General features: G+C 40.0%; 1 protein-coding gene across 1 annotated transcript in view; it reads left to right on the forward strand.

The window, feature by feature from the left end:
* Nucleotides 1-18,537, forward strand: part of gna12a (guanine nucleotide binding protein (G protein) alpha 12a) — a 31,670-nt gene extending 13,133 nt beyond the window's left edge. Inside the window, exons 3-6 of the mRNA XM_024259813.2 lie at nucleotides 9,859-9,909; nucleotides 9,992-10,192; nucleotides 13,944-14,150; nucleotides 15,073-18,537. Of these exons, the coding sequence (XP_024115581.1) occupies nucleotides 9,859-9,909; nucleotides 9,992-10,192; nucleotides 13,944-14,150; nucleotides 15,073-15,234 (621 nt within the window). The 3' untranslated portion in view covers nucleotides 15,235-18,537. The remainder of the gene's footprint in view (nucleotides 1-9,858; nucleotides 9,910-9,991; nucleotides 10,193-13,943; nucleotides 14,151-15,072) is intronic.
* Nucleotides 18,538-19,078: the final 541 nt, after the last annotated feature.

Consider the following 19,078-nt stretch of genomic DNA (forward strand, 5'->3'; position numbering starts at 1 on the left):
CTCCTGAATACAAGTTGTGCCCCTCTCCAAACCATGCAAAATAGGGGAGACATACTCCAAAAAATAAAACAACTAAAGTTTTGAGAAAGAACAGGTCTCTGTTTTTTTACCGAGGAAAAACAGATCCACAGAAACAGCTCAGAGCCTCTTTAATGACCCTTAATGGTTGAACAGAATGCTGTGAACCAGCGTTAACCGCACTGAGAGCAGCTGCTGCAACGCCAGCTGTTCTTGCTGTCGGTCTGCACTGTTTCTGCTGCTTTTATTTGTACTTGATGGTTGGTCACACGGCGGCTTTAATGTCTTCCCAGCACCGAAAGCTTGACCTTTCACCTCATCTTGACGTTTATCAGGGACTAAACAATCTAGAGTCAGGTAAGAGCCACTTCCTCGCACTTAACAAGATGCGTGTGTGACATGCACAGCTTTAGGTCAGGCTGCTTGTCCTATCTGCGGTTGGTGTGGGATGAAGTTAGTGAGTTAGACAGAGGCACAAAAAAAACATTTTAAGGAGTTATTACTTTTTGTGGTTAAATTGCAAAATAGCTGCTTAAAAATGTCTTTTTTATGTCCAAATGGAGAGATGAAGCGAAACTTCTTTTCTGAAGAAGTTGTGGCGTAGCATTTATTTCACATGACTGATCACATAAAATGTTCATTTTTTTCTGCCCCTGGAGAACAAACGTGGTCAGTATTTAGCTGACATGAGAAAAAAATCAAACTTGCTCAAGGAAAAAGGAAAAACTCCTTTCTTCTACAGTGGAGATTAATCAGGATAGCTTAAGCTTTATTATCTCCAAGGTTTGCTTGAAGGTATTAGAAAATCTTCCACTACTTTTTATATCAATGCAGCTCTGCACAACCCAGCCTGGACTGCTGTGCTTTTTTTCATTTTGGCATTTTTTCTGACTCAAACAAAAATATCTTTAGAAGTTAAGTTGGTGGATTTCTCTCTGAATAAATACCAGCAGCTTTTTCTACAATAATTGATGGCAATTATAAATCTCCCAGCGTTAGAGGCCGGCAACGCAAACACGTCAGATTTAGGACTCCACAAATCTGAGCTGCTGCAGGCACACCGACAAATCTCATTACTAAAGGCCCCAAACTCTCATACTTTTTGGTTTTCTCACCATTCTTTGATGCCACGCTCCTCCGTGTTTCTCAAAAATGCACACAGAAAAAAACACACTGAATGTTTGTGCTTTTGTCATTCTGCCGCTTCTCCTGCCACGCACCGAAGACGGGGTTGAAATGAAAGATAAAGTTCTTCTGAGGCTGATAACATCCCTGCCTGTTTCCGTAAGCGCAAGTAAGAAGCCTGTTAGTTATTTATGGAACAGACAGTTCCTCAAGTTTAATCGTGCAGTTGAGCAATATTTTCTTCCTAACGCTCCCACTCAGTGTGTTTGACATGCTAATGAGAAGTGTTGCAGTGCGGTGACATGTTGTTGCATAAAACTCTCCGACTGTGGAAGGAGTTTATCGCGCTGTGTGTGTGTGTGTGTGTCTTTGTCACAAATATATTCAAAGAAGTCTAATTTTATTTGGAAAAAAATCAGAATTTTATACTATTTATGTCTTTAATGCATTGAAATATGATCTTTAGCATGAATTAACTCTAATATTGTCAGGTCATTCAAATAAAGTTCACAGGAAAACATACATGTAGTTTGAAACAGGCTACGCTCAGAATGTAGTGTAATGGTAATTGGATCAGGAGGAGCATCAGGTTGTCGTTTTTGTTTTTAATCAGTCAAATTTTGGTTTTACTGGTTGACATGTCTTTAAATTTATTTTTTTTTGTTTTGTTTTTTGAACTTTCAGAATTCAGACACTAAATCGAAAACTTGTAAAGGAATTCTTCCTGATTTTGATTCCGGGTTTTACACCTGTGGAATTTGTCACACCTGACTCAAACACTCTGCAAACTAAGGTGAACAAAATAACCGGACTATTCCTGGAATCGGGCTTAAACTTTCTGAACAGCATAAAGTATACATGCACACAACTGAGTTACTTCAAACACTATTAAACCTTTAAAAATGTTTCAAAATCTAAGTTTATTTCAATATTAGGTCAGCTAAAACATATGTAACTTTGATTTTAACTTTTATTTTTTATGCACAAGCAAATATAATAAGCACAAATTAGATCAACAAAATATATTGAGGTCATATGTTTGAGAAATGGAAAATGTAGTTATAAAAAATAAAGCTTTTTTTTTCCTTTTAGGATTTCTGAAGATATTTGTCCAAACAGCACAGATACGCTGCTGTTTCCAAGTATCAAATTATGTTTTTTTTTTTTTAGGTTTTGAGCTGATGTGGAGTAACAGGGACTGTTGCGTTAAAGCTTTCCTGCTTTAAAGATTGCATTTTTAATGTTTTTAACATGTTCTTATAGCATTTTTCTCATGATGGACATATTTGCAAAAAAAGATTTAAACTGTGTTACTGAGTATTTTTTTATATTTAGATATGTTGGGGCTGTAAGCTAGCGGGAGAGAGTCTAAACAAAGGGGTGATGGCAAGTGGGGGGCAGGCTTAGTCCTCGCCAACAGTCCCGCCCACAACTCGGAGGCGAATTTCTAATGAACTACTGTTTGTCTGCAGAAACTGTCTTAGAAAATGATAAATGCTTAAAAACAGCATAGTCATAATTGAAAATACTACTGGGATTTTACAATAGATCCAAAGATGATCAGAGAGCGTCTTTAAAAACACACTCCATAAGATTGCAAAGCTGCACAAATTCACTAAAAAACAAAAGAAGTTCAGGATATTTTTAAACTAATATCACAGCTGTTGTATGTTTAGTGCAGGAAAAAACTAACAAAACTAAAAAGCCATTCCAGACTGATTTTTCAGTCCAGTTCTGGCTTTAATAAGACAGATGTTTTGGGACGGAAACGGAAAAAAGGAAAACATTATGGCGATATACATGTATATGCTACATACCTGTGCAGATTGATTTTAGTGGAATAAATTGGAGGATTAAACACTTTATTTGACAATCCAAGACTACGATCCATGACCTAATTATGACAGCCAAGTTTTTGCTTGAATGTTGATTCCATGGATGCTTTACCAACCACATTGTTAGTTATTAGTACACCTGCTTATCACCCATCAGGCACATTTTGAGCCACCCAGTCAAACAGCAAAATCTCAGTCCTTACAGACTAATAAAAAATGTAAAACTGATCATCAGAAGCAAGGAAAATTTGTGAGTATTGTGCAATCAGAAATGCATGGTAGTGCAAATGGCTCAATACAAGAACATATTTAAGAACAATGATCATTAAAAAAGCAAAACAACTAAATAAAAAATAACATTATGTCTTAGAAATCAAAACAAAAGACTGAAAAAGTTTCAGAAAACAAAAGTCATTTCCAAAAATCAAAATGAAATGTTAAAAAATGAAACCGGAAAAGGTTGGTATCATGGGACATCACTGACTGGATGATGACGTTTGAGTTTTGAAGAAGAAGAAAAGCAAAAGTATGTTTTGCCTGAACTGTGGTAAACAGTTGATGATTAATCACTGAACTTTTGCTTTGGCTGTGACCAGAAGCTTGAAGAAAAATCTTGTTGGAAAATATTGTCATGCCAAATAACTTCCAGACTGAAAAGGTGAACATCGTCATCATCCATCCAGTTATGTCCAATATTACCTTCAGATTTCTGGAAGTTGCTTTTGTTTTCTGTTTTGTATTTTGTTTATTCTGATTTGGTTTCTTGAATTTTGTTTTTAATTTTTTTTTTCAATGGTTTTTATTTGTTGTTGGAATATTTATTATGTTATGCTTAAAGTGATTTGTTGATGTGATTTGCACTTCAAGGCCACCATAGAAACGGCCTTCTTTAACCTTTTATTTTCAGGTAGTCGTCTTCTTTGTGGCCTCCTTTCACCACTCTTGTGAGCAGCTTCTTGGACTGTTGACGTGGTGTGAGTAACGTTGTGGTTCGGGTAGTGACAGAATAAATAAGCAGCATCAGCTCTCTCCTGTAATAACACAAGTAAAAAATGTGCTGAGTTAGATCCTGTCCTCCGTATTTTCCGCTCTTGAGAAGTTTTCCGGGGATACCACAGTCAGATTTTCCCAGGCACAGCTGGAGCTCTGCGGACAGTCGGCCAGCGGGAGGAAGGAAGAGGGAGAGTCTGAAGAGGAGAATAATAAAAAAAAAGATCTGAAGGAAAGATGAATAGAGCACTATGAAAGAAGAGACTCCCAGAGGGAGAGAAAGATGATAAAAAAGTGAACCTGGAGTGTTTACTGGCAGCCTTTCTCTCTGCCCACCACACCCAGATACACACAGTTGAATATAAGATGTAAACAGCAGGATCTGCATTCGCCAGAGGAAACCGGCCGTACATCAAGCCGTGATGGTGGCGATTACGGTTGTCGTCAGCTACACAGATGCCCTGCACGACGAAGTTTATCCAGAGCAATAAAAGGCGGGTGTTGTGATTCAGCAAAAGCACTCCTCCACGCTCAGACGTACTCAGCTTAGAGTCCCAGCAAGGGAAGAAAAAGAGACATAAATTATCAGATGATTGTGGACCATTGACATAAGGCCAGCCTGGATCGTTTCTCCACGACACCAAATGCTACAGAGGCCTTTATACCTTAAATATCAATTGTTGTTCACCTTTCGCCACATCCCATCATGAGTCACCTCAGCAAATCAGCTTTCATTGATTCGCACAGGTGATGTGGCAGAGTTTTACGCCAGATGCCCTTCCTGACACAACCCTGCGTTTTATCTGGGCTGGGGACAGGCATGGGGACACCCAGACATGGAGACCCCCTGTGGCTGGATGGTTTAGACAGTAGCATAAAGGGTCTTGCCTAAAGACCCACACTGGATTTAGGTCATTGCGCGCAAGTCTGACACAATGCTTTATAGTAAGAGTCCTTAAAAAAACTAGTTATAAGACATAAAAAGCATTAATAATGTGCTCAAAAACCAGACAAGGCAAAACAAGTTGGATGGTAAAGCATCCAACAGTGTTCTTGTTTATTTATTTTATCAAATTAGTTTTAGCTTTGAAATCTACGAGATTATCATAAAAGAACAGTATGTGGTACTTTCTCCTCAGAAAGTATATTTAAATTGTAGCTTCACAAAAAACAGGTAGCACATAGTCTATAGTTTTATTGATTTAAAATAATGTTATTAGTTTTACCTTATATTTATATGTATTTTAATCCCTGATTGTCCTAAAGTAGGGGTCCCCAAACTACCGTCCCCAAAAATTATCTATTGAATTGATTTAATTTTTTAAATGTTTTTGTATTTTTTTGTGAAGATTGCATTTAAAATTTAGTTATGTGTGAGTGTCTGGAAAACTATAAATGTTTTTGTTTAGGCTGTGATTGCTACACTTCTTCTGTTAGCCTACAAAGCGACCCGGGCCCCACATCAGAGACGAAAACAGTTGTGTGGCCCTCACTAGAAAAAGTTTGGGGACCCCTGTAATGAAGTGTACTTTTAAACTGCTATAAGTCTTAACATACTGTCACTGTAGCCTCAGTCATGTATTCTTTGGATCAAAATCAAATTTTAGAATAAAGCAAACAATTTTTAATAACTTTCTAAGTACTTGTTTTCAGATTGTGCACATTGAAGGGAAACAATGGATCGGTTTGGAATTACAACAGTAAAAAAAAAAAAAAAAGTTAACAGCCAAATTTCATATGACTTATAAGTTAATGTGCTCCCCCAGTGGTCACTTTGTCATTATGTGTACATTAATGTTTTTCTTGACAGTGATTTGCGCAAATTATGTTTTTTAAGTTTAAATACTTAATCAGAAAGCCAATTAAATTACTTAAAAAAAATGTAAAAAGAATCTGGTCGCTTGTCCTCTTAAAGGCTTGACTCATGAATATAGGAAAAAACAAAAATTGTGTTTGTTCACCTTTAAAAAGTGGGATTTATAAAAAAGAGAGAGAAATAATAGCAATTATTTTCTTCAGAAGACAAAAGGTTTTGACTGGTTATTGTAAAGAAAGGCACTCCCAGTCTCGTACACAGTGGGAGTGCGGCATAAACCCATGTGCCGACATGCACACACTGCACAATGTGAGCTTATTCAGGTCTTTGCTGTAATAAAGCCCCTAATCTACTCATGTACAGCATGAAAGGAAACAGTCCTCCTGTTTTTTTTTTTAACTACATTCACACACACACCTTCCACCATAAACAAGGAGGTTCAGTTGATCATTTATTACCTGCAAATCTCTGTTCCACATCACTTACGGCCTAATAAAGGCGAGCTCTGTTGATGTTTCTTCAGTGTGAATGACTGAGCGCTCCTGCAGACAGTTTGCCGGTGAGCTGTCTGTGGAAATGTGCTGTCTGTCTTTGTTTGCATGTGCCTGTCCCTCCATCTCAGGGAATTCCCCTTTCGCCTCCCAAAAGCCCTCCCCTCCCGCTGCCCAGGTCCTGCCAAACCAATCGGAGTGCCCCGTTTTTGTGCTTCCTTTTCGGTGTGACCCTGCAGGTCAGCGGCGGGGTCACGGCCTCATGTCCCCCCTCGCGCTGAGGTCACATGTCCTGCCTGTCGAGGCTTGTTTCTGCTCGTGTTAGTCACTCAGAGGGAAATCCAAAGTTTTCGTCAAAGTTAGGGAAAAGTCGGATCAGATTTACAGCAGGGCGATGAAAGGCTTTGTGAGGGGGCTCTGTCTGGCCTGCGCTTTCCTCCCTCCCCCACATCTCCCTGCTCGACTTCTCGCACACACACACACAGCTGCTTCCTGTTGAGTGTAGAAGAAACAGAGAGGAAGAGCCAGAATCGACTTTTAACTATTGTCGGGAATCAGTTTGATTCCAGTTTGAACTTTACAGATTCCATCTTTGGTTTTTGAAACTCGGGCCGTAAAACAAACCCCCACGTCGGCGGCGAGAGCAAAGCCAGGCCACTAACCTGATTAAACCTGCTCTCCTCCAGGACCCCAACCCCTCCCGCTGCTTTCCATTCATTTGCGAACTGTATGAAAATCAATTAGCAGCCTCTTAAAACGTACGTGAACTGTGTAATCCGCAGAAGTGAAGATCAGCATGTACTTAAAACCACATTACTGCTCTACAGTAGGTCGAGGAGCGCTGACAAAAATCAATGCCGACTTGATGTTCCCCCATAATGGATTACTCAACTCCAGCTTTAAGGAATTGGCTAATTGATTTTTCATACCCATACATAGAAATGAGGAGAAATCAGCTGCTGCCTGAAACAGCAGGAAGCATGACACCCTCGCATTGGAACTGCGCTCGGAAAGAAAACATGAAAATGGTTTAAATTACTAAAACGTTTGTGCGTCTTCATTTATTTGCTTCCAGTCAGGCTCGGTGGATTTTGGCAGCAGATTTAAACAGAAAAAATCCCAATCTAAATCAAATTTGCTGTGTCAAAATGATGAAGTGAAAAGTTGCAGGAAAGTGTCAGACGCTCACATGACAGAGGAAGATTTGTGACTTCTCTGTTTTAGGACATTTTTTGAAAAACCTAAAGAAGTTGTTGATGTAATGTGTCATATTTTGTGATAATAGAAGGAAATTTAAAGATTACCTATTGCTTGTGTCCTACTAAACGATGCGTTGATGCACTTTAAAGACCCACTCCAATGAAAATAGTGTTCTGAACTTGTTCCTATATCATTTTCTCATGATGGAGGACTTGTATAAAACAATTTCAGTTTTAAACTTTAAACTGGATTTCTAAGTATTTCTTTATTGAAATGGTGATTAATCAGAAGCAGATGAAAAAATGCCTTCTGGAAAAGCTCTCAGAATCATTCTGATGCATCCACTCGCAGACAAATAGATCCATTAACGTCTTTGTTTTCCTTGTCTTAGCTGGTAACTGGCTCAAAACTGTACGGCCAGATAACTCTGATATTACTCGCCATTTTTGTTACTCCTCTAATGTTAGGCTGGGGTTGTAAGAGGCTGTAAGCTAGCAGGAGATAGTGTAAACATTAAACAAAGGAATGATGGGAAATCAGCTGAGGAATACTTCCGCACTAACAACTCAGAGTACTACTGCTGCACAAACTTTGTCCTAGAAAATGACCGACTCTGTACTGAAGATGCTCTGCAAGCTGGACATCTTGAATTTATTCTTCTTTTTAAATCTCCTTTGATCCAAAACCTCTTTTTTAACCTCTGCAAGGCCCTTCTTACTACATTTAGATTTGCAATTCCTCCTACTCTTCTTCTTTGGTTGTCTGTTTTTGATGTGTTTTCAACACCAAAACAGAACACCACAAAGAGTTCTTTTGGTGGTTCTAAGTCATCCCTAGTTGTATATTTTGCTTGCATGTCTATTTAGCTGCAATCCAAACATTATGAAGGAAATTCTTTAAACTTGGGAAAAGGGGTGAAGTGAAGCCCTTCCTCCTCCTCCTCCTCCTGGCGTTCCAAATGGGAAGTACCTGCTCGCTCCAAGAAGCCAAAATCCTAAAGACTTCTATAGAGTATAAAAAGCTATTACTCAGTCATTCTGTTTGTCAGAATAACCATTCTTGTGCTGGTATCTCTTTTTAACATGTTCTTGATAATCCTATTTTTTTGTCATTATATGCTGTCTGTAGCGCAAGTCTATCAAGTGACCATACAGTATGTGGCCTCACGCCAAACTATCGAAACTAGATTCCCCCGAGCCCGCTTCACTAATAGGGGTGTGGACTTCCAACATGCTCACTTCTGATTGGCAAGAGCTGTTGCCATAGAAACTTAAACTCAGACCAATTCGGACTAATTACTTAATGATATCGCCTTGTTTCATTATGGCTACATCTGTATGGCGACTAAATTGACTTTATTTGACTGGAGCTAGAAGTAAACCATTTTCTATGGCGTCACACTCACTCTGTCCAGTTCTCATATACAGTCAATGGTTTTCACAAATCTCTACTTTTCTACATTTACTTACTTTATTTACATATATATATATATAAATATGAAACTCCATATGTTTTTGTTTTTCTCGGGGTGATTGTATCCACTCCGTGTCTGTTTATGGCTTCAAACCCATAGCAAACAAATAGCTGCACACTAAATTATTGTTTTTTTAAGGATGAACAGCCATTAAAAGTCAGTCATTAAAAGCCTAACTCAGTGCCATTCCAACTGATCAGTCATGAAACATGGAATATAACCTTCCTTTTGCTCTGCTTTGTTTGTCTTTAGTTCAGGGTGAAAATCTCTGCTTGGTTTCTTAATCTTGTGGTTGGAAAAGATGATAAAAGTCAAGTCTGACTGTGCAGTTTTCTACACTAAACAATGGGGCCCATGGAAGTTCAGACTCCAATAAACCTGAGCTGAACTGTCTGCTGCTGGAACTCCCCGAGGAAGTGCTGGGACCAGCCTCTTTGTATATCAATAACCCATTGATTGTGATCAGAGGAACCCCTCCGTGCAGCTTTGATTGAGCTGACGGGTCTTCTGCGGTGTCAGCTCGGGCTTGTGCATCGAACGCCTTTGAGGCGTTGGCCACAATGTGGGTCACATAAACAGCAGTCGTCTCAGGAGCTGGTTGCGCATTAGCGGTGCTGTGCTGCTGGTCACGTCAGTCCAAACAAGCGGCTGCATGCTGATATGATTATGGCTGGTCACATGGTCCCCGCCTCTCATTGCACTGAGTGATGAAAGATATCATTTAATCAAGAGCCCGCTCTTCTCTGAAATAATTATTTGCTAAGGAAGATATACAAGAAATGAAGTCGGTCCACTAATAAGATTAAGGGCTGTAATTTCATTATTTGGGCAATTTGTTTCCCTAATGTTTCATAAGATGAGTCAAGCGCTTGGTGGGTCAATGATGGTTTTTTTTTCTGTTTTCTGCAGAGTGAGTCCGTCAAGTACTTCCTGGACAACTTGGATAGAATTGGACAACTGGTGAGTGTGAACGAGCGTCTCGCACAGTATTTCTGTTTGGTTTGCTCCCAGGTCTTAGAAAATGTCTCCTCCTGTTTTTCAGAGCTACATTCCCAGCAGGCAGGACATTTTGTTTGCCAGGAAGGCCACCAAAGGGATCGTGGAGCACGACTTTGTCATCAAAAAGATTCCCTTTAAAATGGTGGATGTGGGCGGTCAGAGGTCACAGAGGCAGAAGTGGTTCCAGTGTTTCGACGGGATCACCTCGATTCTCTTCATGGTGTCGTCGTCCGAGTATGACCAGGTATACAAACACGACAGAGGGAAAAGACATGAAGGAATACATGTTTTGATGATGAGACTGAATGAAAAAAATGACCTGCGTTGTTTTCTTAGATATCAGGAATGGGATGATGGATATTGTCGTTCTTCACATTTTGGCTCATTCTATCAGGGGTTACCACAGCTATTTGGCAGAGAGTTTTACACTGGAAGTCTTCCAGACACAACCCTGTATTTCATCCAGGCTGGGGACAGGCACAGGGAGACCTAGACTTGGGCCCCATTGTGACTAGGCAGTAGCATGAAGGGTCTTTCCTAAGGTCCTACACTGGATGAAGCTCATTGCGCTTCCTGAGAACTCAGGTTTCCTGCGCGCCAGTCCTACACCCATCCAACTGAGCCGCTGATGGAAATTTTGGACCATATTTTATTTGAGTTAAAAAATATAGAGTTTTATCACTTGAGCAAAATTTTAGGTTGTTGGGGAAAAAAGTTTGAGCAGACTTTTGAAGTTCAGTTGGTTAGGTCTTGTAGTTGGAGGTGAAAAAAATACTACATGTAAATACTAGAATATCAACAAGACGTTTAATGGCATATAGAGGAGGTCTGAGTTTTTGCTCAAAAATGCTCACCTTAGTCAACAAAATTGCAGAAACAAGACCAGAATTTCAAAAGAAAACTTAGTAAAACAAGTCAATGAAAAGTAAGCATTCTTAATATAAAAGCTCTTCAACTGAGTCATTAAAAACGGATTTTGTGTTGAGAACCTCTTGAACGAAGCATTCATGTAATGGTCTGTAATAGTGGTGTGTATTGGCAAGAGCTGGCGATCTGATATATATCATGGCCCACGATATATTGCGATATATCCCAAGACTGCGTTGCTTCACTCCTTCTTATTTGAGCCGCTATGAAGCACCGCAATCCTCGTTTTGAAATGATACTGGCAGCAGCGTGCCACAGAGTTTTGGTTCGGTACCCATCCCAAGCAAAATCTAAGTAGTACATGTCTCATACAACAAAAAAACGTGAGGGGGACTGAACATTTAACACAAACTGGTTCTTGTGAGATCTTGTTATTTTGGTGCCGTGTAGAGATGCTCAGAGAGGATCAGTGTGCTGTGCTGCCAACTAATTATGGGGGGAGTTAAGTGGAAAACAGAAGTATGACGCTGAAGGACGCTCATAAATAATTATCGCTACATCAGCATTTTAAATCGCCAAACAAAATATTGTTTAGTATAGTTTTTCCCAACACCCCTAGTCTATAAGCCTTGGCAGCACAATGTTTCAGTCATTGGCACCAAAATAGTGGAGTTTTAATGAGACTACATTTAATCGAGTGCAAACCCATCCCATATCCAGCCAAGTCTATAATGATTCACCACCTTGGCAAATTTTAAACGTCTTAGCTTGTATAGAATACCCTTTTTTTTCCTCATGGTGCGTCTTGTACGTCATCTTGGTACCTTCTAGGAGACGCCTGAGTCATTTCCAGTCACGACGAAACTTCCTGGTTGAATCAAAGTCAAATATTGTCAGGAGTATTAGTCACTTCAGGCTGTACTGCATGGTGTGAAGAACAGGTCAAGACGCATCAGGCCCAACAATGGAGAGTGCTGCACACCACTGACCATTAAGATAGAAATATTTCAATTGAAATAAGACGCATCTTAATTTAGAGTCTTTTTACTTATAAACTTCTTTTTAGAAAATCTTGATGATAGGGGTTTTTCTATTGATAGAATATTTTTGTTCTAATTAAAAGTGAGCAGCCTGGATTTCTGTAACGTTTCAGTAGAAGTTAGGGATGCAACAAATTTATTTCCCTACTTTTCTGTTGATGCCTCGATTTTTGGATCATGGATCATTTGTTTAGGTAAGATTTGTGTTTTGCAAAACAACAAAAAACTCATAATTCATCTTTTTTTTTTTGCTAATAAGCAAGTAGCAAAGAAGATTATCTTTTCAGTTGGCTTACACTAAGCCTGGTGTAATCTAATACAACAATAAATACTTAATCCTTCTTAAATGTTGCACATGTGTTTCATACTTTCGGTGTGAACTTGTGCAGACATATGCAGTAGGGATACAACCATTCACTTTCCCCATGATTTGGTCTAATGGTGTGACAGATGGTTTGAAACAGAGATTCGTGGCATTCCCTAATAGAAGTGCAAAGTCGTCCGCTTCATATGCTGATGCATTACTGCTTTATTTCATGCAAAAAAAAAAAAACAACTACAAAGGGCTTTATACTTGTATGTTTTATTGTTTTTTTTAGAATTTCTTTAAAAAAATGCACTTTTTCATTTTTTTCCAGCTCATATCAATAACCAATATTTCCTCTTCACCTGTGGCCAATAGCCGATATATGCCGATATTTAAGTGTCTACAATAACACTAAGTTTAGATTTGCCTTTTGTTTCCTTACAAAAAATTCTCAACTTTTTTTTTTTACTATATAATCACATAATATTTAAACTTTTTGACATACAGCAAGGGATCTCATGGGAACAACTTTTTGAAAAGATATCTGAAAAGCATTTAGACCATTTACTGACATAACTGTAAATCATTAGCTTTCCATTGCAAGAGATCTATTTGGAACAACATGTATCCCTATCAAATATAAAATATGCATGAAACAGTCAGAACAATTACTGACTATGACTGTAAACACAAGCTTCCCAGTGCCAGGGTCTATTAGGAACAACAAGTGAAGTACAAAAATGAAGTGTGTCTGAACAATATTTGTGAACTTTTTGTGGTATCCGTTCGATCATGATAAACCCAAATTATCCAAACATTGTCCAATAATGATACTGGCACCGATATATTGCCTAAATATAAATCAGTCAGCATAAAAACTTCTATATTTGCCTAATTTGTCAAACTGAGAAATTATAATAATATTCAGATTTATTGACGTGGACATTCTTAAAATCAGACATGAAGACATTTGACAGAAAAAAGCAGAAAGTGAAAAGTTAAAATTCTCCTGATACCAGTCTTCCATAGACTGCTTTTATTTTGGAGGGAACTCTCCATCCATCGTTTGCTGGTCCTTTCTACAGACCATTGGTGGTTTGACTGTGACGGTCATGATCAATTGTCCTTCAGTCTCAGTGGCGCTGTGGCGTTTTATGAATGAACTGGATGTGAGTATACTACTAGAATGCATGTATGGCAGCTCAGAGGGACAATAACAAATGTGACGTCTCTAGAAAGACCCACAAACATCACTTATCCCTCTGTTTAGATTGAATGAACTGCTGTGAGGACTCAAAGGAGCTCAGACCATTTTGCAGCTCATTATGTCAAACCATGTTTGACATTCAGGCTGTTTCATTCTCTTATCTTCTTCTCCATCTGAAGTCCTAAAGCTGAGGCGGCTGTCTCTGCTTTCCAGGGCAGGTGAGACGCTAACCGCTCAGAAGTGCTTCAATGGCTCCTCTCTTCTCTTGAAGATGGAGTTAAGTGAGTCCAAGTTAAAACTGCAGTTAGAAGGCTGATGACCTGAACATGTTTTTCTGGCCGTCTCTCAACTTTTGGAATTATGAAATGGACGAGGAAGAGGCACAGGATCGGAGGCCTACACAAAGCTGTCTTTGTGGTATACAGAGGAAACTTTATTGTTCCCACAGTTGTGGCTCCAGTTCAAATCAATGGTCATATGATGCCAACTGAATCCTTAATTGCTCTGCAGATAAGACTCGGAGGAAACACACACACAGACACACACAGCAGGAGTAATATGTGTGTGATTCCAGGTCTTGATGGAGGACCGCAGGACCAACCGACTTGTGGAAAGCATGAACATCTTTGAGACCATCGTCAACAACAAGCTCTTCCTCAACGTGTCCATCATCCTCTTCCTCAACAAAACAGACCTGCTGGTGGAAAAGATTCGAACGGTGGACATCCGGAAGAACTTCCCAGAGTTCAGAGGAGACCCGCGCAGGCTGGAGGATGTGCAGGTACGCACAGGGTCGATGCGCAGAGGTCACCACGGCGTGCATTCTCATGCATTCATTCATCTGAGCCCTTCAAATGTTTTATACACTTCACATACAGACTTACACAACATCAGGAAGTCCATGTCAGCAATTGGTCCTGTTTTTCCCTGGTAACAGGTCTGTTCTCCTGCAAATGTTAAAATTCAAACCGTTTGCTCCTTTCAACATGATTCAGTGTCTGGAAGATGCAGTTTTGGGGCTGACTTTGATTTGAAATACGTCCACCTCTGCTGCAGATCACTAACTCAGATCATTTCATGCCTCCTTTGTTCCATCTTGATGCAAATTTTGAATTGACGGAGATCTTCTAAAAAGACACATCTGTGAGTTTAGTTTAGGACAGGGGTCTGCAACCTTCAACACATTTTATCTTAGCCAAAGAGCCACATGAGGCTCCAGAGCCACTGGTTGCAGACCCCTGGTCTAGGAGGTTGTTAGACCTGCTGATGTCCAGTTTGTAGCTCATAGGTCTGTGGAACGTCACTTAGGGTATAATCCGTTTTGATTCACGAATCAAGATCGATTTACATCTAAATATTTCTGAATTGTAACTATATTAGTGTCTTTTTACTGAATGAGCGACAATTAAAATATGCATTTCATTACCATAATTTATACCGTCATTTACAACAGTTATTCCATAGAGTGTCTAAAGTGGATTTTTTTACTAAACTTTACTAGATTTACAAAGATTGTTAATCAGCAAACTTGAATGCTGCAAATATGTATACTCAAATTTTCTGGAAGAGATTGTGAATATTAGAGTATTTGGATACTCGCTACAGTCCCATGGTAATGTGATATCAGTTCTGGTCACTCTGGTTAGTAGTTGGTGAGGACGGATCTTGGTCTGAAGCTCCAACGGGTCTTCTGCTTCTTCCAGGCGTTCCTGGTGCAATCGTTCAGCCGCAAGAGGAGAAACCGGGGGAAGCCGCTGTTCCACCACTTCACCACCGCAGTGGACACAGAAAACATCCGCTTTGTCTTTCACGCCGTCAAAGACACAATTCTGCAGGAGAACCTCAAAGACATCATGCTGCAGTGACTGTCTGGCCATCCAGGACGGCTTCTCTGAGAGTTACTGTGAATTGAGGACTTCTGAGGCTCTGCTCACGCTGACACTACACAGCCCTGACTGTGCATGGGTGGAGCAGTCAGACTGAACTCTGGTCCTGTGGAGACTCTGCTTTTAACCTGTGGAAATGCGTCTGAATGTGTGTGTGGGGGTTGGGAGGAGTACCAGCAGCATGAGCACTGAAAGTGTTTGTTCCTTTTCATGTAAATAAGAATCCTGACAGCCGTGTCACTAAACGCAGCCAGACTGCAGCTCCAGCTGCGCAGAGACCCAGCCGAGAGCGCCGGGAGGAAGAGGCGGAGCCGAGGGTTCCGAGGCGAGCGCAGCAAAGTTTGGAAGTCCACGTGACGGAGGGGTGAGGGCCCGCTCTGGTCATATGCCGCGTTGTGTGATAAGGTTGCACAAGTGTTCTTGTCAGGGAAGTTCAGCGGGAAAACGGTGGGAGCGAGTTCTCCTGTGACCCCCTGTCCTCCTCGTACGTCTGCTCTCGTCTTCCCACCGCCGTAAAGAGGAGCAACAGCTGCAGAGAACAAGTCCTCCTCTCTGAGTGTCTCCCTGCGCTCCTGTCCAGCATAATAGACAGATTGTTCATCTCCTTCCTCTTTAGCAGGAGACGCCTAAATGAGAGATCTTTGTTTAAGCGCACACAGATCTTAGTTATGCATCACTTATGGTCCGTCTCCTTACCACCACGCCGCCTTTCTCCTCTTTTCCTCCGTTTCCTCGCAGCTGTACCACAGTGATCCAACCCGAGTTGACTTTTAAGTCTTTATTGGGATCTTTACGCGGTCTTGCTGCTGTTGTTGTGCTGAACGTGAAGAGGGAACAGCAAAAAGAGGCCAGGCTGAACTGTGCGTGCCTCAGCAGGCGTTTGAGCTGTCTGCAGCCGTCAGGCCTAAAGCTACGTTCACATCCGCATCAGCAACAAACGTTCAAGCAGATTGGGGCATTTGACATCATCGACTGTGGAAAATATTCAACTTACCCTAAGCAAAAACCAAGTGTTCAGAAATGTAAAAAAACTTCAGCAAAGCTTAACCCTTGTGCTATCTTCTTGGGTCCAGATGACCCAAGTCTTACATTGACGTGTTATTCATCCCGTGACAAATGTGGACTAAGGTGGACAGGATTTTATGTCTACCATGGACACCAGTGAAAATCAAATATCATAACAAATTTTAAAAAAAAATCAGTGTACTGTCTTGTGGGGTCCAGATGACCCCACTCCCTACATTAACATACCTAGATAAGCACAAGGGTTACAATAATCAAAATCGTTAGTGTCGCCACTTAAAATGAAGTTTTTTTTTTTTTTGTCAATAGGGGCGTACTTTCGGTTCCGATTGAAGACTTCTGGTTATGGATGTTCATGTTTGTAGCCACTTTCAATAAAATAGTCTATGTAAATGCATGTTTTCAGGCTATCGCGCCAAAAATTTTTGCATTCATGCATAGTTTTTATGATCGTTTTAAGTCATATAAAACATGCACAGAAGTAATGATGTAAAAGATATTAGATGTGTATTGAAAAATCTATCCAGTAGTGGGAGTAACCGCAGTATCGGTTAGGGATGGAAAAAATAGATACGTATCGAAAATTTATCAACCAAATGCAGTATCGTTTGAAAACCACAGATGTGAACAAGATTAAATAATCGATTTATGGCAAACTGCAGTTTCTCTTTTTTTATGGACATGCGATGCAAACAAAAGACGTCCAATCATAAGCTTGCGTCTTCCAAGTCAATACCTGAATAATTTTTTTTTGTCAAATGCCATGCATTATTTATTATTTATAGCTTTAAATGCCATATAAACAAAAAATATCTAGATTTTTTGTAAAAGAATCGGACTGTATTGTATCGCCAAAAAGTTAGTTGAATCCTTTATGTATCAATCATCTCAGGTATTCAGATCAAATCTTGTGAGGGAAAGATACGCACCCCAACACGGAAGTCTGTTTGAAAATTTGTTGTGGAGGAGAAATAAAAAATGGCGGTTTGTGCCTGGATGTAATTAAATTACACCAAGTCTTTTATATATGGCAACAGAGCTGTGAAAGTAAAATCCGGGAGCAAAAGTTGCAAGATTTTCTCTGCTTTGACATTTCACACAAACTGTAGGTGGCAGACATGTGCTAGTTATTACGCAGTATAAAAAGATGACGAATTAGAAGCCCCTCCCTGTTTGTCCAGTGTGAACACCATAATCTAAACGTGCGTTCTTGAATGCGGTGTGAACGTAGCTTTCTAAAAAAATCAATGAACGCCATCCAAACATGTCAGACCGAAAGACAAACACGATCACTTCTTTAACTTGGCATAACAAAACTGCTGTAGACGTTTCAATAGCTATATCCCATGCTTGTGACTAACGAGGTAAAAAGAGAAACATTGGATCAATTAACAAAAGTTCTCTTAATTTGCTACATTTAAAAATATTACTTTCAACTAATCATTTTAAATATAACAAATTAAAGAACTTATGTTAATTGATCCAATATTTCACTTTTATATTGAAAGGTGCAGATAAACAGGCCTTTTAAGGCACAGCCGTGAGGAAAAGAAAAATATGGATGGACATCCATTCGTTACTGTGGTTACACGCCCACTTCTTTGATCTGCTCCGAGCGTCTGAGTGAATTAATTTCTTTACTGCATGACCTGAGTGTTCCAGAGAAGCTTTTCTCAGGTATTTCTGACCAAAACCTTTCCAAAAAGAAGTGTGAAGTATGGGGAATCTTTTTCTTGTGTGAGTGTTCGTTTTTAATTTTTAAACGCAATCCACATTTTTATTGACCAAAACCTAATTTTTTTCAGTGCCGAATATATTCGGCACTGAAAAAACAGTTTTTTATTCATTTGGATTTAGAGGAGTTGACAGGTCAGAGGTGAGGTGCTCTTCCTGATTTCTAGGTGGCAGCAAAACCCAGACGGCGGGCCTCCGTCCCACGACGATCCGTGGATTTCCTTTGAAAAACATGTCTCCACGCTCGGCACACTCCTACTTTCCTGCACATTTTTGAAGCTTGTAAATGACTGACACTGTAATGTACACCCACAACTGTAAGTCTGTAACTGTTGCTGTAATGTTTGTTCTTAACTAACCTACCTTCCCCACTTTAAAAGTGTTTTTTTTTTTTTTTTTTTACTTTTTGGGTTTTTTAAGTGTGTCATTGCACTGGATGTGTGGGAGACGGGGGTAGCAGGAAAGGAAAACTGTCTGAGGAGGGAAAAAAAGGCAATGAAACAAATAAACGGGGGCAAGCAGGAAGAACGTGGAAGGTCATTTTGCTTTTGTTTTTACTGACGACAGGCCTTTCTTCTTTGTTTTTGACTCATTTGTGAAGCAAAATGCTTAAAATGTGAGGAGAACTTTTGCAGAAAACGCCCCATAATTTCTATCATCTATTATCGATGAGTAGCGTCGCCCCGATCCACTAGCAGAGGCGGATTGTGGCCCCACAAAATGTAATATGATGCTCATCGAGGAGGGCTATCGGAGTTAGAAGTTTGGTCATATCTCTGTTAATCAAAAAGGTCAAAACTTCTAGTTTTAGAAATCCCAAATCTACATAGACATTTGCCCCCAAAACTGAAGCAGATTTACAGTCATGAGAAACTTGAGATTTTTTTTTGGCACATGCAAAACCACGACCTTGTGAATGTGTAGGCACAGACGGGGGAGGGACAGACAAAAGGAGGAAGAGTGAATACAAGAAAAAGTAAGCGCGTGGAGGGAGGAGGAGGAGGTTCGGTTTCCTCTGGAGTCCGCTTCCCTCCCCCGATCCCAAAATGGAGCGGCTGAAACGGCG

Source organism: Oryzias melastigma, linkage group LG1 (assembly GCF_002922805.2).
Source record: "Oryzias melastigma strain HK-1 linkage group LG1, ASM292280v2, whole genome shotgun sequence".
Taxonomy (NCBI): Eukaryota; Metazoa; Chordata; class Actinopteri; order Beloniformes; family Adrianichthyidae; genus Oryzias; species Oryzias melastigma.